Source organism: Natrix helvetica, assembly GCF_964273705.1.
Source record: "Natrix helvetica genome assembly, chromosome: 6".
NCBI classification, from domain to species: Eukaryota; Metazoa; Chordata; class Lepidosauria; order Squamata; family Natricidae; genus Natrix; species Natrix helvetica.
The window spans coordinates 32,099,077-32,125,970 of NC_138553.1; the positions used below are offsets into that span (position 1 = coordinate 32,099,077).

A 26,894-nucleotide genomic window follows, 5' to 3' on the forward strand; every position below is an offset into this window, starting at 1 on the left:
TTTTATGGGAATAGTTCTTTTGAATTATCTCTGAATTTGGCAGAACTTGCTACTATTGGATAAACATGATGATTAAAATATTAATGGCTTTTTATATTAGACTTGAATTAAATGGCATCAGAACAATAAATTCTTCTCACTGACTTTTTGTTTTTATCTCCTAAGCCTAAAAGGAGATATATCAAGTTGTATACAGTTATCAAAAACCCTTAAAAGAGCTACTATCCTATATTAATTAATTACTCTGTTACTTATAAAAATGATATGATAATGCTTCCTTTCTTCCTCCTCCCTTGTGGGTGTCTTTATTTATTACTTATTTATATCATGCCCTTAATTTTTTTACAAATATCTCAAGGTTGTGAACATACCCAACATACCTGCCTCCTATTTTCTCCACAACAATCCTGTGAGATGGGTTGGGCTGAGAGAGAGTGATTGGCCCAAAGCCATCCAACTGCCTTTCATGGCTAAAGTGGGACCTGAAGTCAGTTTCCTGCTTTGTAGCCTGTTGCTACACCAAACTGGCACTCTATATTTCCATTGTTCTTCTGTGTTGGCTGTTTTTGTGTATCAGGGGTTTCCCCCCCTCATTTTAAATATTCTAACAATTTTGAGCCATCTAAAATTGTTGTGCAGCATATTCATTTAACAAATTGTTATTGTATGGTTCATCACACAATTAGCCAGATGTTTAGACTGGATTTTGCATTTTTATCTACTGTACCTATCGAGTCCTTCCCAAGGACCTGAGATATTGTCGTCTGAATTATTATAATAATAATAATAAGTTTGAATTTATTAGCCGCTCCCTTTCCAAGTAGGACTCGGGGCGGCGTACAATGGGGCATATAAAACACAGAAAATATATAAAACACATAGGCGTACATACAGAACATACATACAGATACACAAACACGGACTCGGAGGAGGTAAACAATTTACATCATATAGACAGTTAAAAGACCCGCATTAAAATACCCCAATTGTAAAAACCCGATATAAAATTAAGATTTAACGTTTAAAATACAATTTAAAAACAGTTAGGAGGAATAAGAATAATTACGATTGAGCGAGAGTGATTGTTATTATTAAACAGTATATTGTGCATCATTAAAAATAGAAATCTGGTGATTTAAATATTAATATTGCTTTCTAAGTATGCCATATTCACTATAGTAAATAGAAACTGATCTATAAGAAAGTAATCTTTGCAAGTTGTATTAAAATGAGCACAGGGTCATTTTAGTTGGTTTCAGATATCCATCTCTGCATATAACCAGAATTATTACTGGTTTTTCTTTACTGTTAATTTGTTCACTTTCTCTAGTGATTATGGTACACAGGTGATCAGATAAATATGCTTAATAAATACCGTGTTTCCCCCAAAATAAGACAGGGTCTTATTTTCTTTTGACCCACAAAATATGGCTTGGGCCTTATTATCAGGGGAGGGCTTATTGTTTTGGGGTTGCCGGGTGGCTGCTCTCTTGCGAGCGGGCTCCCAAAGAGCACAGCCGGGCACAGCCTCAGGGGCAAACAGCCATGTGGCGCTGTCACAGCAGCGCACACAGCAGCCATGAAGCAATCATGCTAATGAGCAGCCACCCGGCAAAACCCTTTCCAGCCGGACACAGCGCCATTCACTGACCTAGGGGTATCACCAAGCCGCGTGAGCCCCTGTTGCCACTGCACGACCCCCGTGGGTTGGCGCCGTTGAAATGCCAGTGAATGGCACTCTGCATGGCTGGAGAGGGGGGTTGCGCAAGTGGCTCTTCCGCTCCCGCACCTCCCAGCCTCACAGTGCCTGGGCCCAGCTCTCCCTGCAGAACCAGAGCACCTCCACTGCCGCCGCCCACCACCATCTCAGCCTGGGCTGGGTCCGTTTCTCCAGTGAAGCATCTGATTCAACCCCAGGGGTGAAGGTTTCACCCTTCGTCATCTCTCTGCCCTGGCTTGGAAGCTGCAAAGGAAGCCTGCCATGTCCGGTGAGGGGAGGGAGAAGTGACAGCAAGAGGAGCCACGTCTCACTCCACACCTCTCACTTCTCCCCCACCCCATCTGCTACCCACCTCGCTAAAGAGATGGTGGGGAAGGGAAGCAGCCTGGATTCTGTTAGCATTGGGGCGGGGTGGGAGGAGTTGGGCTGCGAGACATGCGTCCTAACCGAGACTTGCAGCTCCGTCGTGTTCCTCACTGTTTTGTCCAGGGAAGTTGAACTCGTGAGATTTTTTTTTACAGGGTGCTTCCCTGGACAAAACAGCGAGAAACACGACGGAGCTGCAAGCCTTGGGTAGGATGCGTGTCTTGCAGCCCAACTCCTCCCACCCCACCCCAATGCTAACAGAATCCAATCTGCTTCCCTTCCCCACCGTCTCTTTAGCGAGAGGGGTGGCAGGTGGGGTGGAGGAGAAGTGAGAGGGGTGGAGCGAGACGTGGCTTCTCTTGTCTCTTCTCCCCCCCTTGCTGGGCATGACAGGCTTCCTCTGCAGCTTCCAAGCAGGGGCAGAGAGGAGGCAAAACGCTCACCCCTGGGGATGAATCAGACGCTTCACTGGAGAAACTGCCCCACGCCAACCCAGGCTTCCTAAATCTCTCACTCCCCAGATTGTCCCCCTGGCAAAGAAAGTCCAACCCGACGCAGGGCGGTGACAGGACACATCAGAGCAGTGCCGGCCAGCCACTCTGCTGGCGCAAAGAACGGAGGGGAGGCGATGGGAGCGACAGGACATGCAGTCCCATGCTTGCTGCCTCCTGCATCCCCAAAATAATAAGATACCCCCCTGATAATAAGACCAAGGCCATATTTCGTGGGTCAAAACAAAATAAAACCCTGTTTTATTTTCGGGGAAACACGGTACCAAATACAGCCATTTTTGGCCTCCCAAAGCCGTCGCCCCCCGGCATCCCATTTTTGTTAAAAACAGGCCATTTTTCACAAAAACGGGGGTGTTTTTATCCTCCCCGGCCCCCAGGAGCACTCTGCAGGCTTCAGCAGGGCTGGGGAAAGGCAAAACTGCCCCTGCTTTTGCAAAAAACAAGTGAAAGACAGGCCATTTTTTGCAAAACCTGAGGCATTTTTGCCTTCCCTCAGTTCTCCTGAAGTCTGCAGAGTGCTCCTGGGGGCCGGGGAGGACAAAAACTTTTTTTTCTTACTTACCTCTTCGAAATCTTGGTGCGTCTTATACACCGGTACATCTTATGGTCTGAAAAATATGCTAATAAATACATTGTTCAAAAATGGTACTTCCAGCTTTCTGTCCCCTGCAGAGACCTTTTTAATTCCTAAAAACGTAAAGGTCCTGATGAAGTTTATTTATATATTTATACACAGAAGGTATAAATGTAATTGTCAATGATATTAGCTAACTGCTTTCTTATCTGTTCTGTTCAGCAACTGTTAAGTAAAGGAGTTCGAAGGTACCATGTATCTACCTTCCTATGCCAACGGTCCAAAGTGGCCATGAGCCAGTTTGAGCCTAATGAATACATACAGTATGAACAGCTTGAAAAAAATATCAACATTGTTCGGAAAAGGTAAGAATGAAGACAATATAGCTGTTATTACACAGAAGTATGTAGTTTTCTGAAGGCTTCATTGGCTTTAATTCGAAAGGACCAAAATATGCCAGTTTTTTCATAGAAGATTTAGGGAAGTATAGGTTAGTTTCCTTATCATCCTATTAGGTAATTAGATGAAACGTGCTGTTAAAGGTTATTATGCCTGTATCTTGTAGCATTGGAATCAAGTTCCTTCCTTGCTAAGATGTTAGCGTACTTTCAGAATGCTTAGTATATAAAGCTTGTAAATAAAATTAAATTTGAGGGAAAGTTAGAAGAAAATGGTTAATGCAGTTTAGAGTAATCAGTTATAAAGTGCATTGATTACCTTTAAAATTGAACAGCCTAGGAAGTGATAAGCGATCAGGAAAAGGATTCTGGAGTTGTGGATAGCTCAGTGAAAATAGTAGATCATTCAGAAGCTGTTGTGAAAAGGGCAAGTACTATTGTTGGATGTTAGAGAGACAATCTAAAATAACTGTCAGTATGATAATGTCACCATACAGTTTTGTGATGGACAGTTGTTAGAAAATAATATACTATTCTTCTTCTTGTAGCCCAAGAGAGTATTATAAAATGGAAAGTAAATAGGTGCAGGAAAAGTCTGAAACAGTATTTTTTTTTTTTTGGAATGTTTGCTTAGGAAAAATGCAACTCAAAGTGAATAAGACATAAATGTTTATAGTTAGGCAGGATATGAAAATGGTGGATAAAGCCCAGGACATTTAGTGAAGCTGAACAATGGAAGATTCAGAAGAAGCAGAATTCTACAATTTGGTAGTATTATTTTCAGGAAAATATGGTACTAAATGCATCCGTCTGACTGACGATATTAACTGGGGCTTATTTTGGGGGTAGGGCTTATATTACGAGCATCCTGAAAAATCATGCCAGGGCTTGTTTTCTGGTTGGATCTTATTTTCTAGGAAACACGGTACCTAAATAAATATTACAAGTTTAAACAATAGCTGAAACCCTATGAAATAGAATTGGCCAGTCTATGGCACACTCTCATGAGATTCGGGCAAAAATGCATACTGCATAATATCTCAAGAGAAGAATCAATGAAATCAGTTAGTCTGATTTTGGGTACAGGTTTTCCAAAACATTGCTACTTCTTTATCTATTGCTTTCTTACTAGTATAAACCATAGACAGATGTTGAGTTTCCAATTTAAAGTATGAATCTAAGCAATGTAACATTAATAACAGCTGAAATAAAGAAATAGGCTCAGAAATAACATTAGATTGTACAGTATGAGAACTGTTTCTTTATGGCTTTTGTCTCCAGTGGTGATCATTTAACCGGTTATTGCTGTACAGTTACAGGAAGGATTTTTAAGACTCTCATTAAAATTCTTATGTTTAAAATATGCGATATAAATAACATGTATGAGTTAAAATATATGTTCCTTGCCTGTTCTTTCCAACAGACTGGACCATCCCCTTACATTGTCAGAGAAGATTGTATATGGCCATTTAGATGATCCTGTCAATCAAGATATTGAGAGAGGCAAGACATATCTGCGTCTGCGACCAGATCGTGTAGCTATGCAGGATGCCACCGCCCAGATGGCCATGTTGCAGTTCATCAGTAGTGGGTTGCCTAAGGTGGCAGTGCCCTCAACTATCCACTGTGATCACCTTATTGAAGCTCAGCTAGGTGGTGAAAAAGATCTTCGAAGAGCAAAGGTTAATATTATTTAGCCTACGGTGAAATAATTGGTTTAAATTTACTGTGAAATGTAGCCCACCTTACTTTCGACTCCTGCGCTATAAGATAATAATTATTTTACATGAATTGTTCTGGAGAACTGTGGCCTGAAAGATAAACTTGTAGCCTGTCCTGTCTCAGACTTTGGGTTCGAGAATTATCTTGCAGAAGGCCAAAGAGAGAACAAATGCAAAATAGATCCTATAAAATCCTAACTGTTCTCTAGTCAATTGCTGTTCAAGAATTGTCTATTTGGCATGCTTTTTGGTAGTTAATTTACATTTTTTATTATATTCCTCTATGGACTTTGCTTTCTGAATTCTAATGCTAGTCATTTGAACTTCTTTGAAAGTTTTGAAACTCTTCCCTCTTTTGGTCTGTTCCAAGGCAATAAATTGCAGCTGCACTATAAGGTAGCAAATAATATTTGGCTCATAATAAGTTAGGATGAATGAGCAATGACATTGCATCTAATCATACCATGTGAATGTAATCTGTTCTAGTTAAGTCCCTTGAGTTGTTGTAAATATCATTTTAAAACCTTCAGCCAGTTCCTTGTAGAGGAAAATCCTTTCATTGCTAGATTCTGTCTCAATAGATGTCCAAGATTTAACATACAGATTACTGCTTAATTTTGTTTATTCCCTAAGAACACACATCCTCCTTTCTTTTGTATTTAATAAGAAGATATTTTGATGAGTAAACATCAGTTCATTGCAGGAGGAGAAAACATTATTCTAATAGTCTATGATGTCTTATTAATGGCTAGTACTTGGATGGGGAATCCGCATTATGGATTAGGCTGGAAAGTTGAAAAAGACATCCTGGAAGGAAGCAGCGGCAAACCACTTTTGTTATCAACAAAACCACACAATCAGTGGAGCTTTGTCTTTTGATCAGGCATTCTGAGAATTTGAAAACCCCTGATGAATCCTCTCTACAATGCTTACCACTGCAGCATTTTGATATCACTTTGTTGTCTTATGTAAAGAGTTCTGAAGAGAAACTCTTAAAATAATAATGAAAGTGCATGCAATTGAAACTGTCACTTAGATTTTCCTGACTAGTTAAGCCAGTCCTGCTCAAATGAATATATTTAACGAACATAGTTTAATTTTGTACACATAAACAGGATATCAATCAAGAAGTATACAACTTCCTAGCCACAGCAGGTGCCAAATATGGAGTGGGTTTCTGGAAACCAGGATCAGGAATTATTCACCAGGTAATTTTTTTTCTTTGTTAAGGGAAAACTAGGCAAGGTTAGAGACAAAGGAAGTTAATTTGTATTAAATTGGATACTCACTATTCTGAATATTGATTGACAGTAACTGTTGGGATTTCAGCCCCAACTTCATAAAATTCTCTAGCTACTGTTTAAAGAGATCAAAAAGTCAAGTACCGTATTTTTCGGAGTATAAGACGTACCGGAGTATAAGACACACCAAGGTTTTAAAGAGGCAAATTTTTTTTAAAAGTTTTTGCACTCTGCAAACCTCCCAAAAACAGCCTTTTTGCAAAAACGGGCCCATTTTTTCCCCACAAAAAGGGCATGGATAGCCCTTAGGAGGCTTGTAGAGTGCTCCTGGGGGTGGGACAAAATGAGCAAAAAAAGGGCCAGTTTTTTGTCAAAAAAAGGGCATGGATAGCCTTTAGGAAGCTTATAGAGTGCTCCTGGGGGCTCGGAGGGGCAAAATTGAGCAAAAAATGGCCCATGTTTTGCTCATTTCTGCCCCCCCCCCCAGCCCCCAGGAGCTCTCTGAAAGCCTCCATATTGCTATGCACAGCCATTTTGGTGAAGGGATGGAGTTTTGGGAGGCAAAAAATGCTGTATTCAGTGTATAAGATGCACCCAGCTTTTCAGCCTCTTTTTTGAGGAAAAAAGGTGCATCTTATACTCTGAAAAATACGATAATTAATTACGTAGAATTTCTTATAATTCTATGAGTGGCACTAATCTCTTAAAATATAGTGCTGTTTTTTAATCTTTTGAATCGAATTCACTAATCGGGGAATTTGTCTAAGTTCATTATGTATTTTTTTTCTACTGAGATGAATGATTGACAGCCAATATTTTGAAGGACTGTAGATTTTTCTTATCCACAAATTAAAATGATATTTTTAGGAGTCAGAGCTTGTTATAATGTTTGTTGGATAGTGTGTGATATTTTTGTTTCTTTGACAACTCCTTGGTTTTTCAAGGCTCGGAGGAAATGAAGTGACTGCTGGTGCAAGAAAACTTCAAAGTAAAACTATCTGAGCATGTCTTAAGCTTACTCCATGGTGATAAAGCCATAGAAGCTTAACTACTTCTCCTCCCTTACTGTATCAGCAGACTGTGCATTGTTTAGAGTGGCAAATTCCCTCTTAAATAAATTATCTTTATTATTATTGATTAAATTTTTATAGCTACCCACTCTATTATACCTTAAAGGGTGGCATGTAGATTTCTCGCTGGCTGCCTTGACAGTGCAAAATGGCATTTGGCTGACAAAATTATTCAGGGTTAGGGTTCAGAAAAATCATAGATTAAGTCCATTGTGGTGTTTCAAGCCGGACCTATCAGATCAGTTTTGTCTTGTGAACTCTAATTAAGTTGATAGGGGGCTCTTGAGATTTTCCCTGGCCATTTGTGGGCTTGATTCCTACCCTTTCTGGCTCTTTAGGAGAACAGAGTGACACATTGTTTCTGGGAAGTGATTCAGTATCCATTAAAGAGATCATGGTATGTCATTTCAAGAGGTCCTTCCTAGTTACATCTGCATTGATTAAGTATAGCTCTGTCTCTAATCTTCCTTTTGGGGAAAACAATATGTTTGGAGTTCAGCTGTAGCACACTCTAGAATCAGATTATCTGGATCTTTCCAGTGCGGCCAAGGCATAGGCCTGAGATAGTATTAGTCTCTCTGATATATTATCTCTGTTGTGACCTGGATTGGAGGTGGATAAACACCTCTGGTCCTATTGGACCTTTCAGCAGCCTTCAGTATCCTCAACATGGTACCCTTCTGGACTACAAGAAAGGGTTGTCGCTCTGAGGAGCCATGTTGCAGTAGTTTTGCTCCTTCCTTAATAGGTACGTTATTTGATTGTGGGGATGAGAGTTCTGCCAAGCAACCTCTCCTTTACAAATATTAATTCCCTTTTTCCCTGACTTCTGTATAAAGTCACTGGGAGAAGTCATCAAATGGTTTGGAGTTTGGTATCATCAATGTACTGATGGTGCTCAACTGTACATCACCACCTTGGGTGTATATTTAAGTAATGCTATCTATGTGCTGATCCAGTGTCTCTGAATGTTGTGAGACACTGAATGGGGTAGAACAGGCTGAGGCTGAATGTTAGCAAGATGAAATTACTGTTCGTTCACTCTGGGTTACTAATGTCTCTGGTGGTATCTCTTGATTACTTGGCATTACTCTGTAGGAACAGGTTTGTGATGGGCAAAATGTCAGGTAAATAATTTTTCCCTGGATTTTACTTCTAAATTAGTTATTTTTTACCCCTACTATTTTTTTGAGGATTACTATAAACAATAATTTAAGATTGCAAGGAATTAGGAGAAGTAGTCTTTCCAATGACTGGATGTCGTCCAGATGTATGACCTTTAACTCCCAAACTTTCATCGGGCTAGCTGGGGAATTTGGAAGTCCCCATATCTGGAGGAAGCCCGAGTTGAAAAGGGATGGCGCAATCTTATTACTTGTTAAGTTTATTCTATGATTAACTTGGTTTTAATTTTTTTGAAATATTTAACAAACTCTGCACTTTTGGTCCCACTTTTGTACTAGACGTTTAAAACATTTTAATGTGTTAGTTTGTTCATCTTTGCTTAAAAACATTGTACTGTTTGTCTCAGATTATTCTGGAGAACTACGCCTATCCTGGTGTTATGCTTATTGGCACCGATTCCCATACTCCCAACGGTGGTGGATTGGGTGGAATCTGTATTGGAGTCGGTGGTGCCGATGCAGTTGATGTCATGGCAGGAATCCCCTGGGAGCTTAAATGTCCGAAGGTAAATTAAAGAAGAATAAAAATGTTTCTTTATTCAGCAAATGAAAAGTATTTTTTAAAAGTGGAGATGCTACATTGCTAAATATGCTCCTAGGATGGGGCAATTCTGAAGTTTTCCTATTCTTACTGACCACTGTGCTAAACATATAAGAGCCTTAATAGTAATTGATTTTTTTAAAATCTCAAGAGTATCTTATTTCTGTACTTCCAATTACTCTAAAATATTGCACAAAAGATTTGAGGAATTGAATCTTTACTTAAATCTAAGTGATGTAATCTCTTTTCATTGGTGGTTTTCAGGTGATTGGAGTAAAATTAACTGGTAAGCTATCAGGCTGGAGTTCTCCAAAAGATGTAATCCTTAAAGTGGCTGGTATACTTACTGTGAAAGGTGGTACAGGAGCCATCATAGAATATCATGGGCCTGGTGTCGATTCCATTTCTTGTACAGGTGAGGAACAACCATTTCATATTAATGAAAATGAATGTTTGATCATTGATGATGGACTATTATGGATGTTACAGTGTGATATTTCACTGGATAAAATACATACTTTTTGTAATTATGAATACTTGACAGCTATTAAGCCATTTGGAACAGCAGTGTTATGAGAAATGCTGCTCTATGCTGGCCCTTTATTATGTCTGTTAGAAAATACTTATAAAGCTGAGTTGCATCAAACTTGAATGACCAAGAAGAGTTCAGAACTGTCATTGAACTATTGACTTGAGAGAATCTTAATACATTTGGAGAATATCAATGGTATTTTGGTTTCATTTGTTAGCAATTGGAGGTATTCTGTCCAGGAAAATAAATGTTTTATAATACTTAAATATAAATTTAGTCCGGAGGGACCAGTCATGACTAGGAAGAGAAATGACTGTAAAGAATCAGAGATGGAATTCAACTATTTTGGCCTTAAAGAGTTACTGCTTTTAACTAAAAGACATAAAATGCTACTTACCGCCTATCTTTATATAAAACATGTTTTGGGAGTAAACTCATTTATGAATGGTATTTACTCTGGGTTCCAATTTCACTTGTCTGAATGTCTTTCAACCCCAGGAATGGCAACTATCTGTAATATGGGAGCAGAGATTGGTGCAACTACTTCAATCTTCCCTTACAATCACCGTATGAAGACATATTTATCCAAGACTGGGCGTGCTGGTAAGATCTTTGATGAGTGGTCAGATTTTACCGAAGGCTGTTATTTGTTTTCACTATTCTCCCTCCTACGAAACAGAGATAAAGTTAAAGTTAAAACAAAGATGAAAGTTTAACAATTGCTTCATAGAGACGATGGTGATGAACAATGAATATTCAACAGTTTGGATAGTGGTATAATAATGCTTACACACATGTAGTCCTCATTTAGCAAGTATTGCTGGAACCTGCAACTCAGTTGTTAAGCAGAATGGTTGCTAAATGAAATAGGGACTATGCTTATGAGCTTAATTCAGCTTTTCTTTGCTTTACAGACATGCAAATGTCATAAATGGGAGGATTGTTGCAAAGTTACTGTTTCATTACCATTGTAACTGCAAATGGCCATTTATACAAGGCAGTTGTTAAACAAGAAGTACTTTTTTTGGGTATAAATGCAGAAAGACTGAAAAATATTTGAAGAGATTGGAAAGTGCGGAGATAGTTTAATTTTCAGGTTTGCATTTATTATGTGATTATCCTTTTATGTCAATTTATTTAATTTGGTCAAGATTTGGATTACTCCTACAGATAGTCCTCAACTTTTAACTAGCCATTTAACAACCATCTGAAAGAGTGCTTTATGGCCAGTGGTGGGCTTCAATTTATTTTACTACCGGTTCGCTTGTGCGCACATGCACTCGCGCAATGCTTCTGGGCGGAGCCTCCCGACGCAGCCACTATTGGTTCGCCTGATCCGGGGTGAACTGCCAGAAACTCACCTCTGTTTATGGCCCATAAAGCACTTCTGGCCCTCATAAAATGTTGCCTCCCCCCACAGTCCCATGTCTGCATTTTGGGTGTTTGGCAACTGTCTCATATTTATGACTGGTTGCAGTGTCATGCGGTCAGATGGCCATCATTTGTGTTGGAGGTTTTTTTGGCCATTTTTGCCACACAAAAAAACCCCCACCTCCCATTCAGAATTGATTTGGACTTCTGATCCTGTGATTTGCTTAATGAGTGCCACCAAAATGGTCAAAATAATTGTATCTAATTATGTTGGTGCCTCAGATTTTGACTGTCATAACTTATGATTGAAATTCTGGTCACAGTTGCAGTTGTAAGTCAAGAACTAACCTATATTAGTGTACTTGGTATTAGCTTGCATGTTTTGGTACAAACATATTTTGGGTGCGGCAGAGTCCTGTTAGAAAAATTAATTGTTCTTCACAAGCGATCATAATAGGTTTTTCTCTTTCTAATCTATCCTCTTCTTTTTCTATTTTCAGAAATTGCTAATGTGGCAGATGAATTCCAAGAGCATTTGAAACCTGATCCTGGCTGCTCCTATGATCAGCTAATTGAAATTAATCTCAGTGAGGTAAGTCATTCTTGTGGCTTCTGAAGAAAGCTAGAGAAATAACCGAAGTTTAGAAGGGGAGTTGGACTCTGCTATGTGTGTTCATTTTTTCCTTATCTTTGTTGCTGAGAAGCCTGTGTAAGAATATTTTTAAACTATGGCATATCCTGATTCAATTCATGCATTGATGTATTACAAGAACCAATTGTGTTCTTATAATGGTCTTTAGAATATTCTCAAATATTTGCCTACGTTTTTCTTTCCTAAAGTTGAAACCCCTTATCAATGGGCCTTTTACTCCAGATCTGGCACACACTATAGAAGAGATTGGCTCTGTGGCAGAAAAAAAGGGATGGCCAGTGGATATTCGAGTTGGTGAGTAGGATTTTATGTGGCTGACTCTTTTCTTTTTAAGGTAGCTTTCCTCTCTGCCTTAACAGTCCATTAACATTTCTTTTACATTTAAACATTTTTTACATAATGTATTTTGGCATGCTAATATCTGGAAAAAATAATATTGACTTACTTAATATAGTGGAACCAATACTTGTGTACCTGTTTTGCATTGTTTATTATAGGGTTAATGGTCCTGTTGTGATTATATATTCAAAATGATTTAATAAAGTTATTTAACTAAATTGTTTGGAAAACTAAAGTATTCACTATAAGTCTTCATTTTATTCTTAAGTAGTAGTGTGTGCCATTTAATTCAAATTGATATGACAGAATGCTGGCGGTTTTCCCCTGATCTCACTCTAAAATGCTAGAGCCATGCAAAAATTATGGATTCAGTGGAAGAAAAAGTATTTTCAGTAGGGTAAAGTTTAAAAGAACCCGATAGTGATATTTCTTCTCTGTTCTGTCTGCACAGGTCTGATTGGCAGCTGCACTAATTCAAGCTATGAGGATATGGGGCGCTCTGCAGCAGTGGCAAAACAAGCATTAAGTCACGGTGTTAAGTGCAAGTCTCAGTTCACAATTACACCCGGTTCAGAGCAGATACGGGCCACAATTGAAAGAGATGGATATGTAAGTATTCTTTTTCCTCTTTGGAGTTGGAATATGCTTTTTAAAAAATCAGGGTGAAGACCAGCACCTCGGCTGCTGTCTAATTCTATTTTCTGTCTCCTTCAGTCAAAAATCTTGCGTGATGTTGGTGGAGTAGTTCTTGCTAATGCATGTGGGCCCTGCATAGGCCAGTGGGACAGGTAAGATGTTATATATATGGAGAAACTACATTGATTTTCCCCTAAGAAGTATTTTATTTTTGATTAGACAAACTAAAGAAAATACATAAACAGAACTAAAAAAAGGGAATAAATAAAATTGAATAAACAAGAAACTTATAAAAAATTCAAGTACTCTTTGTTTCACAACTGACTTGCTAAGTGATTATTAACAATTACAACTATAATAAATCATAGTAAACAGTAGTAAAAAATCATTTTCCAATCAATGTACACACTTACAACCAAATGTCTGTGCAACAAACACTGGAGTGAGAGTAATACTGGTGTTACTGTACAATAGAACTTTTATCTAAATGAAGCAGCAGCAACCAAAGATCCTTGTTTAATGATCGTTTTGCCAGAACCAATGACAGTTGCTAAAATGAGGACAATTGTGGTTGCTAAACTATAAATTTTCAGTATGCCATTAGTTAATTAAGAATAACTTTAAAAGTTGCTATTAAATTCTGAGGCAAACATTCTAGTGTAAATAATCAAACAAGGTTACGGCCTATATTTAATTCAGTCCTATGTTGTTAAAATGTATTCTAATTTAGAATGTCTTGTAAAACTAAAGTACTTTAAGAATAGCGAAATCCAATTTTGGATGTGATACAAATCCACATATGAAGTTATGTAGGTAGGACTTGATTTCCAACTATAATGGAGCCTATGGAACCTATTACAATTGTAAGTCTTAAAGTGAATCACACACATGACTAACCCAATTTCAAGACTTTTTTGTGGTGGTTGTTAAGCAAATCACTGTGTTCCTTAAGTGAATTTGTGGTCATTAAACAAGCCCATTCACTAAAGAGGTATTTCCCCCCCCCAAAAAAAAAACCACAAGTAAATGCTGGTTTTTTGGCACAAATGTCATGATTGCAGTCATGTGACCACAAAGTGTTGCAGATCGCTGTAAATCAGTGTTTCTCAAACTTGGCGACTTTAAATCCTGTGGACTTCAACTCCCAGAATTCCCCAGCCAGCTATGCTGGCTGGGGGATTCTGGGAGTTGAAGTCCACAGGACTTAAAGTTGCCAAGTTTGAGAAACACTGCTGTAAATGCTTGCTGGTTACCCAAGATGCATGACCATGGGGAGGTGAGGTGGCCAAAGAAGCTTTGGAACTGGGTCATAAGTAACTTCGGTGCAAGGGGGTCTGTAGCAACTTTCAACAATTGCTAAGCAGCCAAACTTAAGTTACGGTAGTTGAGGAATGATTTTTACTTTAAACTCTATGGAGCGGTGCTATTGCTATTGGTAGTGGCTTTGGTTGTCAGAGAAGTTGATTGGGAAGGTTACAAATGGTGATCACATAACCCCGGGACAATACATCTGTCATAAATGTATGCTGGTTGCCCAAATTTTGATCACATGACTATGGGGATGCTGCAGTGATCTTAAGTGTGAAAACTGATCACAAGGCACTTTTTCAGTGCTGTTGTAACTTCAAACAGTCACTAAATGAATAGGATTTTTTCTATGAATTTTTAGGAGCATTAATTTGAAGTAACATGCATGTTAGGACATTAACAATGACTTGCTCATATCCTTATGGCAGGATAAACTTTTTAATCATTGGGCAAACTTTCTTCCTTTGCAGAAAAGATACTAAAAAAGGTGAAAAGAATACAATTGTTACATCCTATAACAGAAATTTTACTGGTCGTAATGATGCCAATCCTGAGACACATGCATTTGTAACTTCTCCAGAGGTATAGTATATGACAGGTGTATGAGAGTAAACACAAATTGCTTAGCATAGTTTCACACATCGCACTAAGTTAAAAACTGTACAAACCCATTGTGTGTACAGCTAGTCATTGACTTACGACAGCAGTTGGGACCAGAATTTCTGTTGCTAAGCACAACTGCATCATTTTGTGATGGCAATCCCTGAGTCCCAGTTGCTGTAGTTAACTGAATTCCATTGGACGTTAGGCAAGACAATTTCTTGCTTCCCACAACCAAAGTCAGTGGGGAAGCCAGCAGGAAGTTGCAAGTCCCATGCCTACAGAAGCATAGCAAGGGGAAGACGCAAGGGTGGGTTGGGGGAAGATGTATAAGAAATGCTGGGAGAGTCAGAATCTTTGTGCAAGACGCATGGGTTGGGGAAGGGTACTCAAGGGTGTGAAGGAGTGCATAAGAGCCACTGTGTGGACAGGAAGGCTGCATAAGGGGGTGCACATGAGATGCTGTGTGGGTCAGGAGGGTGTATGGAGATGGGGGCTGCTAAGGTTGGGAAGAGTGCATGATGCTATGCAAGGCCGGAAAGATGTGAGGGGATGCTGAAAAGCACGGTGGGGCTGGAAAGGAATCAAGGGTGTGCACGAGAAATGTGCAGGTTGGGAAGGGTGCAAGTCGGTGCATGTAGTAGTATGTGGCAATGGAAGAGATGGAAGATACGCTGCTTAGGAAAAGGTCATATAAAAGGCCATAGCCTGCAGCTGCAAGATGGCAGGATATAAAGGCTCAGAAGGGATTCCCCCCACCCCACCCCCATTAAGTTCTCAGGCTATAAAAGAAATAGTGGTACAGTACTTTCAGTCTTGCTAAGATTCTGAGAATAGAGCCTTTCAGTAAAGCAGAAGTAACGCATCTGGTTATATTTCCTGTCTGGCTTGCTTGGGAGGGCCGACTGCGTGAGAATTGTCCAGTGGGATGAGAAAGGCATGTGAAAAGTGCTGCATGAGTCAGGGATGATGTGCAAATGTCTGGTGTGACATTGCAATCACATCACATCATGGGGTTGGGGAGGGTGGGTGAGGTGCCATGCATGTCAGGGAAGCTGTGCCAGGAAGGATGAGGGTATGTAAATGGGTGGTGCTAGTACAGAAGGGCTGGTGAAGATGCGCAAGCAGCGGGGAGACTTACACTAGAGACTTTCAATCTTTCCTGCTGGGGAATCCAGCAGGAAAGGTTGCAAATGGTGACTATGTCACCGTGAAAGACCGAAATTTGGTGAATGTCGACATTCACCGGTGAATGAAAGATCGAAATTGGTGAATGTTGACATTCACCGGTGAATGTCGACACATACCAATTTCGGTCTTTCATGGTGACATATATATAACGAGTCAGCGTAACGCTTTACTTTTGCTTTTCAATTCGCGGTCCTGGAAACTACTCGTTCTAACTGCGCAGGATCGCAGGTTTTTTAAAAAAAGAAGTCCGCGAATAGAAGACGCTTAAAAGGAAGCGAGGAGCCGAGGTGTCGACAGGATAAGGGTATTAGGGTAAGGGTGTCGAGAGGATAAGGGTATATATTTCGGACATACACCAAGCGACTATGTGAATGTCGACATTCACCGGTGAATGTTGACATTCACCAGATTTCGGACTTTCACAGTAACAACTATATAATTGCAAGGCATTTGGTAACTGTCCCTAATTGTGAACCAATTGTTAGGCACACAGATCAAGATCATATGATTGTCAGCCCCTTGGAAATCTGGAATTCTGATGACTGGTCATAACCATCATTTGTTCAGCACTGAACTAGCACTGAATGAACTACTGGGGACTACCTGTATTAGAGAAAGAATGTATTTCAATTGCCTCCTTTTCTCAGAGGCCTTTACTTAATTAAGATTATTTATTCAACTCTGGACCTATATTCCAATTTTTGCTCGTCCAATACTTGAACTTCATGCTACAAGTAGCTTTCCCCAATCAGGTATTTCTCTCCATACAATGTCAGGTTTTTTAGTTGGAGTAGTGGATGATGGTTACAAAAATGCTTATTACTTGCAAATAAAAAGATAGAAATGAAGCAATCTTTTTTTTTTTTTTACTCATAACGGATTGCCTTTTCCAGATAGTAACAGCCCTGGCACTTGGTGGCACTTTGAAGTTTAATCCGGAGGTTGACTTACTGACAGGAGCAGATGGAAAGAAGTTTAAGCTTGAGCCACCTGATGCTGATGAATTGCCAAAATTGGTACTTATTTTTTTCTTAATCTTCAGAAATTCCCTGGGAAGCATGTCTTCTTTGTCATGGTGATTCCCTAATGAACAGCCTCCTTCCAGTGATTTGGATGGCTATGACCCTGTTGGCTTTTGGAAAAGCTATAAACCTGGTTTTTCTCCCTGGCACTGAGATGAGGACTTTAATGGAGCTGTGTATATATGGGTGGTGTACACATACGTATGTGTGTATGGTGTATTGGTAAGGAACTGTTTTTAAGAGCCTTAGCTTGATTCTTTTTAATGTATTTTGATTGTTTATTATTATTATTATTATTTTAATTTTCTGGCTACCCTACAGAGTTCCATTGACTAGATGTATGGCAATATAATTTTGTTTGTTTCGTAGGTAGGCTAACTATGTAGCACTTACTTAAGTACAGCTGTATAAAACACCAAATACTCCACAGATACCTTACAGGTTGCAATCCCCATGAACAATGATATGACATTGAAGTGAGATAGGTGAAGAGTAGTAATTCAAGCTTTCAATAAAGGGAGGGAGAAAGGAAAATTATTTGAGTCAAACAGTACTTGAGGATGCTAGAGCAAAATGATTCAAGTGATAAAAAGTCTTTATTTGGCCTATTGATATACACAAGATGCATCCAACATTTAGTGTTTGCCTTTCCTTTCTAAATGATACTCCTTTCCTCATTACAGTCACTTTTCCTTATTTTCTATTAGGATTTTGATCCAGGCCAGGATACCTATCAGTATCCTCCAAAGGATGGTAGTAGCCAACATGTGGATGTGAGCGTCACTAGCCAGCGTTTGCAACTGCTTGAGCCCTTTGACAAGTGGGATGGCAAGGACCTGGAAGATATGCTGATCCTCATAAAGGTAAGAATCAGAGGCAAACAGATAAATACGAAGAGTTTTGTTTTGTGCAATTATTGGATAATATCTAAACTTTCTGTTTCACAGAGGCTCTTATAAAACATTTCTAATGCAAGGAACAAAAATAACTGAAGTGTATTGGTCAAATTATGTAGTGACGGCACACAACTACATTGCTCCCCTTCCCACTTTTGAATCATAGTTGCTCTGTATTTCTTTCAAACTGTTGCTTCTGTGTCATAATACATCCACACATGTCATAGTAAATAACACAACACTTGATGATATCCGTGGCTGTCCACAATTTGTTGTGGACTACCTGCAATCAATGAAGCAAAATCTTTTTTTTTAAGTTTCTTACCTTTTCCATTATCTACAGAATGTTTTCAATGTGATCTTTCTCTTCCGAATCTACCTTGTACATCTGGCACTTACTGTTCCAATCTGAATTGTAAAATCTTCAACATTATCTTACTGGTATCTGAGACAGGTATAGTTGTTTCATAGTTGGAACATGGCTTAGCACTGCTCTTTTCTGGAATTGATATATACATTTATCCTTTCCAGTGCCTTGGGCGATACTACGTTTTCCATCTTTACTTGCAAATTGCAAGTAGCACTTTGATTACAGTATCTTGCGAAATTTGAAGCCATTCAGCTGGATGTTCATTAACTATTGTAGTTCTACGCATAGTGATATTTTTAGAGCCATTTATCTTCAATTTCCACTGCTTTGACTAATTGAATAAGGCTTTGTATCATCAATTTGGGGAGCCATAATGGCACAGTGGTTAGAGTGCAGTACTGCAGGCTTACTCATTGTTCACTCCAGAAGTTCGATTTCTGCTCAAGGTTGACTCAGCCAGCCATCCTTCTGAGGTGGGTAAAATGAGAACCCAGGTTGTTGGGGAAAATATGCTGACTCTGTAAACTGCTTAGAGAGGGCTGTGAAGCCTATACGTCTAAGTACTATTGCTATTTTTTTTTATATTTACTATTTACTTTCTTGTTTTCCACATATTTGTGCCATCTTTGTTTTTCCAGTTGAGCTTTTGTGTTTCCTAATCACTAACCATTGTATAAAAAATACCCCCCCCCCCGATATTAGAACTACTACCGACCTCCGCTCCTTCCGACAGGAGCTTAAGACCCACCTGTTCCAATTAGCTGGCTTAACTGATCTATAGTCCCATTTTAACCTCCTGGCAAACGTCTTATTGGGTAGTTTTTAAGGGTAATTTTAATGTTTATTTGTATTTTAATTTAAATATTGTACAGTGCATATCCTACCTCCTCCGTTTACCTATTTGTATATTTAAGTATATTTATATTTTGTATTCATACTGTTTTAATATGACTGTACACCGGCCCGAGTCCTGTTTAGGAAAGGGTGCGGTTTATAAATTAAAGATTATTATTATTATTATTATTATTATTATTATTATTATTATTATTATTATTAAAAGGTTCTGTAATTTTTTTAAATCACTTGCCTTTCCCATTTGATTGTTATCCTCAGTTTCAATGCATTGCTTATTGGGATTCTTGCTGTTTTCTGGAATTCAATTGGACAATTTTTCTTCTATTTCTATCACCTTTTGCTTTCTGTCTTTCCTCAGCATTGAAAATATGTCCTGTTTGCAATATGTCAGCAGGCAGCAACTTCAATTTCTTATACTACATGATATTTTTGTTTGCTTCATCTTTATTGATACCACAATTTCAGTCTAGTGTTCTTCAGGCATTCTTATTCTTATCAAATCTAATCATTTAAATCTTTTTATCTTCACCCTAGAATCATATTGAATACTGAATTTTTCGGAGTATAAGACGCACCCAGGTTTTGAAGAGGCACATTTTTTAAAAAAAGTAGGTAGGTAGATAGAGGGAGAGAGAGGGAGAGAAAGAGAAAGAAATACAGTAGGGAGGTAGGGAGAGAACGAGAGTAGTTAGGTAGGTAGGTAAAGGGATAGAGAGAGAGAAAAACAGAGAGAGAGAAATACAGTAGGGAGGGAGAGAGAGTAGGTAGGTAGATAGATGTTTCCAGGTGTATTTGTCCATGTGCTGGAGAAGGAAATAGCTGACAACCTGTAGCACCTAAAACTTTGTTTCTGTTGGGACAGCATTTGATCAATGCAATTCTCATTAACCACTCTAACTAAACAGCTTTCCGAAAGTTTTTGTACTCTGCAAACCTCCGCAAAACGGCCCATTTTTCGCAAAAACAGACCACTTTTTTTTAAAAAAAAGGCATGAATAGCCTTGGGGGGGGCTTGCAGAGTGCTCCTGGGGGGGGGCAAAAACGAGCAAAAAACAGCCCGTTCTTTGCGAAAACGGCCCAGTTTTTTGTCAAAAAATTGCATGCATAGCCTTATGGAGGCTTATGGAGTGCTGCTGGGGGGGGGGGGAAACGGCCCATTTTTTGCTCATTTCTGCCCTCCCCAGCCCCCAGGAGCTGTAAGCCTCCATAAGGCTATGCACGGCCATTTTGATGAAGGGGGCGAGGTTTCGGGAGGCAAAAAATGCTGTATTCTGTGTATAAGACGCACCCAGATTTTCAGCCTCTTTTTAGAGGAAAAAAGGTGCGTCTTAAACTCTGAAAAATACGGTATTACTTAGGTCTTATCTCATTGGTATAACTGTGTTTGTTTTCATTCATTTAAGTTGTGATTTTGCAAATGGAAGTTTATAGCCTAAGACACAGCAACATATCTTCTTTTTTGCTGATTGAATACAGTAGTACTTGCAGATTATGTATTTGTTTTTATCCCACATTTACTATTTTTATAAATAATTCAAGGCAGCAAACATACCTAATATTCCTTTCTCTTCCTGTTTTCCACACAACAACTCTGTGAAATGGGTTAGGCTAAGAGAGACAGACTGGCCCAAAATCGCCTACCCGACTTTCATGCCTAAAGTGGGATTAGAACTCAGAATCTCATGAGTTCTAGCCTGGTACCTTACATAGTCAATTTGATGTAGGCGTTTTTCATCCAGTGATATCCATATGTAAAGTTGTATTGTAGCTTCTTGAAAGAAGGCAAATGTCTAGTTGTCTTGAAAGAAATATATTAGTAAGTTTCCTGCTTCAGTTTGTATACAAAGATCACATTTTCCCATGATTCCTAACACTGTTTCATTCCCAACGTTAGTATTCCAATATACCTGTAATGAGTGTCCATTGTGGTGTTGCCTCAAAAAAGCATTGCAAGTTACCATAGAATCATCCGGTTTTTATTTTCTCTGCATATGTGGTCAGAATATAGATTTGATCCACTATAATGCTGGTTGGCTTGCCTTGGATGTAAACTGATAGTATTGTGTCATTTTGTGGGGGTTTATTTATTTATTTATTTATTTGAACTTGTTAGTCACCCCCTCTCCCCACAGGGACTCAGGGCGACGTACAAAAGCAACAAGCAAGACAGTATCATATAGAGGAGGTAAAAATAAATAAATAAATTACAGTGCTTAGAAAAAGGTAAAACCCCAATAACAGTAAAAATTTAAAAACTAAAATTAACAGTTAAAAATGACCAAGGGGTGGAGAAGCTGTAGAGTTATGCCAGGCTGGCTAGTCGAAACAGGTGGGTCTTCAATTTCATACGGAAGGAGCGGAGGTCAGTTGTTGTCCTAATGTCTGGGGGGAGGTCATTCCAAAGGGTAGGGCCCACCACAGAGAAGGCCCTACTCCTGGGCACCGCCCTCTGACACTCTCTGGAGGACGGCACCCGGAGGAGTCCCTCTCTGTGTGAGCGAATGGGTTGCAGGGATGTATGGGGCAGGACACGATCCCGCAGATAACTAGGCCCTGTGCCATGGAGCGCTTTGAAGATGGTAACTAACACCTTGAAGCGTACCCGGTAGGCCACAGGAAGCCAGTGCAGCTTGCGCAGGAGAGGTGTTATATGGGAGAACCTCGATCTCCCCATAATTACCCGCGCGGCTACATTCTGGACCAACTGCAGTCTCCGGGTGCACCTCAAGAGGAGCCCCATGTAGAGAGCATTACAGTAGTCCAGGCGAGACGTCACCAGCGCATGAGTGACTGTGCGCAAGGCCTCCCGGTCCAAAAGGGGTCGCAATTGGCGCACCAGGCGAACCTGGTGGAACGCCCCCCTCGCCACGGCTGCCACATGATCTTCCATAGCCAGCCGGGCATCAAGGAGGACGCCCAAATTGCGTGCCCGTTCCACCGGGGATAATTGCTCATCCCTGATGGCCAGCGATGGAATGTGGGTTGTATCTGAGCACATTTCTTCTCTGTTTTTTTCCTTTATCCATTGTAGAAGATTGGGTGTTCTTCTAATGTGAACTGACCCGTTCTCATCTGCTTCAATTTATTGAGTCCCTGAATATCAATGTTGAATTTTAAGTTTCTGCTCTGACATCATGTTTGTCTGTTCTACATTCCGCTTACCAGTGGGTTTTTTATTTATATATATATTTACAGTAAAGAACTTTCTTTTGTCTCTGGCACATCACACATTCTTTTGGCTTTCATCATTGCTACTCGTACTTGCCCTCTTGTCTTCCTCAGTAGCTTGTTGGATACTGTCTGATCTGTGGGCTCATCTTCCATATCACATTTGCATTGTCTTGGTTGTGAACATCCATTTGGTTTTCTTGGCAGAATATTGGAGGGGGTTGCATTTCCTTCTCCAGTGGATCATATTTAGTTTGATCCCTTGTCTATAACCTGTCTGTCATGGATGAGTGGATGACCCTTCTGGAAATATATACTCCCAATGGTGTAGCTCAGAGCTTCCTTGGGATGCGCAAGCTGCTTCATGCTACAAGGTAATGATCCGTAGGGTAAAATAAACGTTGGAGTCCTAAAAATTGTTTGATGCTGTCAAAATGTTCTTTTTATGCAGACTGAATGTCTGTCATTATCTTGCATTCAGGTAAAAGGGAAATGCACAACTGACCACATTTCAGCAGCAGGCCCCTGGCTCAAATTCCGTGGGCACCTGGACAACATTTCAAACAATCTATTGATTGGAGCTATAAATACTGAAAATGAGAAGGCCAACTCAGTTAGAAATGCATTAACACAGGAGTTTGGACCTGTTCCTGACACAGCCCGTTACTACAAGGTAAGGCTATGAAATGTAATTGTATTTTAGGCACGGTGTATGTGTGTAGCAGCAGAAAGAGACTGTTTTTCATTGCAGCCATTCAGATGCTGTGGGGAGCCAGAGGCCATATGCTCAGAACAGAAGTCCAGAACTGAAAATAGTGAATGTTTGGGGTAGATCTGAGACTTTGACATTAGAATTTCTCTGTTTTTTAGATAGCTCTCGGAAACACTGGGAAAGGACTATGTCAGAAAAGCTAGAATAACTGTCACTTAAACTAGAGAATATTAAATTGGGTCTAACTCAGTATGAGAACTTTTCTGCCCCTTCTCTTAGCTGTGAACACTTAGTTATTATGTTTATGTTTTTCTTAGTTACACTTGTGCTCACTTCAGTAGAGTAACTGACACATTTAAATGCATTCAGACTTGAGAATGAAAACGTCTTGTAAAATATAGAAAATATTAATAGTTAATATAATTAATAGTTAAATAAATCAGGATGAGGATTGTTATAGTATCGGATATTTAAGGTATTGGAAATCAAGTTAAGAATAGATTAAATAATGAATATGATTGTAAATGTTAATTGTTGGCACAAAATATTTGTACCTAGACGAAATACTGTTTAATGGGAAATGGATTGTTTATATTAAAATAAAATAAAAACATTAAAAATTAAAAAGGGAATGAAAATGTCTTTCCTTGGTGTTTACATTAAATAAATCATTGCCAATACTTATTTATTCTTAGGATGCTAGGAAACTGAAAATAAAATCTGACCCAAGGGCCTGTTAAGGTATTCTACAACAGTTCCAGATGTGTTAGGGGATAGGGTAAAACCCTCTATGCTGTTGTCTGGAAAGGCCCTGCACCAGAGGGTTGGAGGTCGAGGATGTGGCCTTTGCAACCTAAGAACTTGAGAGCTTGGTCTGAGAAATGGAAGAGGTAGAGGAAGCTCCATATCCTGCATATCTCTGGACATCTGGTCAGAATTTTTCAAGGGGGCCGTGGTATTGCTGAAATACCAGCCAGAGGTTGCCCAATCCTGGTATTCAGATGGCATTTTTTATAACTTCACAGACCATTGTGGGTAGTTCTATCTTGATGGCTTTGTGAGAGGAAAAACAGGCAGTAGCTTAAAAGAAATATATACCAGTATGATATGCTTTCTCTGAGGGAACACAAGGTTTTTTTGAAAGACAACATGATTTGGGGGAAATTTTCCAGTTACTAGTCTCCCTCCAACATTATGCAACTGATGTACAATACGTTTTTCCCATTTTCATTGCTCTCAAGTAAGTTTTCAGATGCAACCATTCATTGTTGTTCTTGCCATTTTTTTCAAAGAACAATAGAGTAACAGACTTAGCTTTTGCTTTGCCTCCTGGCATAATTTATGCATTTATGCTTTTGAATAAATATTTCGTTTGTTTCAGAAAAATAATGTTAAGTGGGTTGTTGTTGGAGATGAAAATTACGGAGAAGGCTCAAGTCGGGAACATGCAGCTTTGGAGCCGCGACATCTAGGAGGAAGGGCCATTATTGTCAAGAGCTTTGCCAGGATTCATGGTAAAACCGCCACTTCCTGCAAAACTACTGCTGCTAGAAGGCTACTAGATATTTAATATATTTTGCTCATCAGAATAATAGAACTCATATTTAGTTTGAGCTTCTTGTATATCTTCAGGCAATTGGTGGAGATAGAGAAAAAGCAATATTAATAAAATCTAATAAATCTCAAGACAAAGTAAGAATGAGGTCATATTCTTATTAATTGTAGTATAAATGTAAAACAAGTATGGTAAAAATTGTTTAGGAGTAAATACTGTTACAATTGATAAGTATTCCTATCCGCTTTACAAAATTAGATGCATATGCAAGGCTGAAGGAATATAGAAATGGTGAGAAGCAATCGGTTTCATAAATATTTGAAGGTACCTGTGACGATGAGATGCAAGGCATATTACAAAATGCACAAATAGTATTGAGGTTTTGCTCTTTGCAACAGTCCTGAAATGCACATTCTAATATATGAAATTTAAATATTTTAACAGAAACCAATTTGAAGAAGCAAGGACTCTTGCCACTAACATTTGCTGATCCAGCTGATTATGACAAGATCCACCCTGTGGACAAGCTAAGCATTGTGGGTCTAAAAGATTTTGCCCCTGGAAAGGTAAATGGTCCCAGCTCTCAGCCCTACTCCTACTCCATTTCATTTTCTTGCACCTTCTTTATCATGAACTACTGTATTTCAGGGTTCTGACACATGCAACAATATATTTCAAAATACATTAATACTTTTTGCTGAACTTTGCATATTAAAAATACAATATATCAAATTAAACTGAATACTTTATTTGGCCAAGTGTGATTAGACAAACAAGGAATTTGTCTCTGGTGCAGAAGCTCTCAGTGTACATGCAAAGCAACAGAATAATGATAATCATAATAATACCAATAAGAGGGAGAATATAGAAGAGAATAAGAATAAATAATAATATTACAAGCATACTGCGAATACACACGAATTCTCGGAAATATTCAAATCTACAGGAAATTAGAAGAGTGTACAAAATATTTGGAAGATAAAATTTTATTGTTGAAAGTGGAAACTGGTGTTTTGAGTTCAAGACAAGCTATTCCATGCATTTTGGAAGTACCTCAGGTTGGAACAGGCGTCAATACTGTTTAGGGCTTTAAACACCTCCGAAGCAGTTTCATATTCAAAATGGAACATTTTGAAATTTTGTGAAATTGCATGTTTGAAACAGAACAAAGTGTTTTGTATATCCCTAGTACTGTATATTTAGAAATAGACAAAATGTATAGGTTGCTTATCATATATGGTGGCTAGTGTTTTTTCACTCTAGTAGCTGTGTTTTTTCCTCTTTCTTTCTACAAAATAGTTTGTTATACATGAATGTAAAGAATACATATTGTATTTTGGGGAATAATGTAAGGTGTTTTTTTTTTTCCAAATCCAGTGTTGAGAGTGGAAACTGAATATTTGCCAATGCTTCATGTGCTGAAGAAGCTACACCCACTTGGAGGTGGTACTTCTCTTAAGCTTCTTCAGCCTTGATACCGGAGCATTCCAGAGCACTGTTGAGATTTGAAGCATTGCAGGGATGTTAAAATGGGGAAGAGCAGCATTTCTTGGCTGGTGTGTCTTAACATTTAACGGGTTAAAGTAAAATATTGAATTTAAGAGGCCTACATAGGGGAAATGCCGTGTTCTGCCAAGTTTAGTACAGTACCTGGATCCTTGCATATTTTGCATTCAATATTTGGTAAGATTTGCTAAACGATCAAATGAGGGAATAAATCATGGCATATTAAATTCAGAAACTAAATGTTCCCAAGTTTTTGTGGTAAATGTTTTAGAGGATACCAGATGTCTAAAAACCATCAGAATTATTGATGACTTAACAAAATGCATTACTTATGATAGGAAGTCCAAATATATATATTTCTCCAATTTCTCCAACAGCCCCTGAAATGCATCATTAAACATCCTAATGGGAGCCAAGAAACAATAATACTGAATCATACCTTCAATGAGACTCAGATTGAGTGGTTTAAAGCTGGTAGTGCACTCAACAGAATGAAAGAGCTAAAGCAGCACTGAATCTACGCACATAATGTATCCAGTGGACTTGATGAGTAATGTCCATTAAAGTGCAATTCCACAACAATTCTTGAGACTAAATGTATGTGATCAAATGTAACTTTAGCTTCCTATTCATTTCAATTCACTTGCATACACCAATAAAAGTATTTTCTTTCTTTTTTTTCCATCATACAGTTCTATCTTTCATAACTACCTGTTTTTCATGCATTTCGGTTGTCTTAATATTGCTTCATATTTATTTTTCAATTATTTTCTTGCCCAGTAATTTCAGTGATGACAAAAGAATGAAAAATTAGAAGATTATTGCTCTTGTGGAAAATAAAATTGTAACTGACA

The 26,894-nt window shown here is 38.9% G+C and overlaps 1 protein-coding gene across 3 annotated transcripts in view; it reads left to right on the forward strand.

Moving 5' to 3' along the window:
* ACO2 (aconitase 2) overlaps nucleotides 1-26,894 on the forward strand; it is a 29,718-nt gene extending 2,824 nt beyond the window's left edge. For all 3 annotated transcript variants that reach the window (XM_081957675.1, XM_081957674.1, XM_081957673.1), the window contains exons 2-18: nucleotides 3,395-3,537; nucleotides 4,994-5,252; nucleotides 6,407-6,499; nucleotides 9,134-9,292; nucleotides 9,592-9,742; nucleotides 10,358-10,462; nucleotides 11,731-11,822; nucleotides 12,071-12,176; nucleotides 12,673-12,830; nucleotides 12,936-13,009; nucleotides 14,636-14,747; nucleotides 16,850-16,972; nucleotides 17,686-17,841; nucleotides 22,749-22,940; nucleotides 24,361-24,493; nucleotides 24,979-25,100; nucleotides 26,418-26,894. In XM_081957675.1, the coding sequence (XP_081813801.1) occupies nucleotides 3,464-3,537; nucleotides 4,994-5,252; nucleotides 6,407-6,499; nucleotides 9,134-9,292; nucleotides 9,592-9,742; nucleotides 10,358-10,462; nucleotides 11,731-11,822; nucleotides 12,071-12,176; nucleotides 12,673-12,830; nucleotides 12,936-13,009; nucleotides 14,636-14,747; nucleotides 16,850-16,972; nucleotides 17,686-17,841; nucleotides 22,749-22,940; nucleotides 24,361-24,493; nucleotides 24,979-25,100; nucleotides 26,418-26,555 (2,247 nt within the window). In that variant the 5' untranslated portion in view covers nucleotides 3,395-3,463 and the 3' untranslated portion in view covers nucleotides 26,556-26,894. The remainder of the gene's footprint in view (nucleotides 1-3,394; nucleotides 3,538-4,993; nucleotides 5,253-6,406; nucleotides 6,500-9,133; nucleotides 9,293-9,591; nucleotides 9,743-10,357; nucleotides 10,463-11,730; nucleotides 11,823-12,070; nucleotides 12,177-12,672; nucleotides 12,831-12,935; nucleotides 13,010-14,635; nucleotides 14,748-16,849; nucleotides 16,973-17,685; nucleotides 17,842-22,748; nucleotides 22,941-24,360; nucleotides 24,494-24,978; nucleotides 25,101-26,417) is intronic.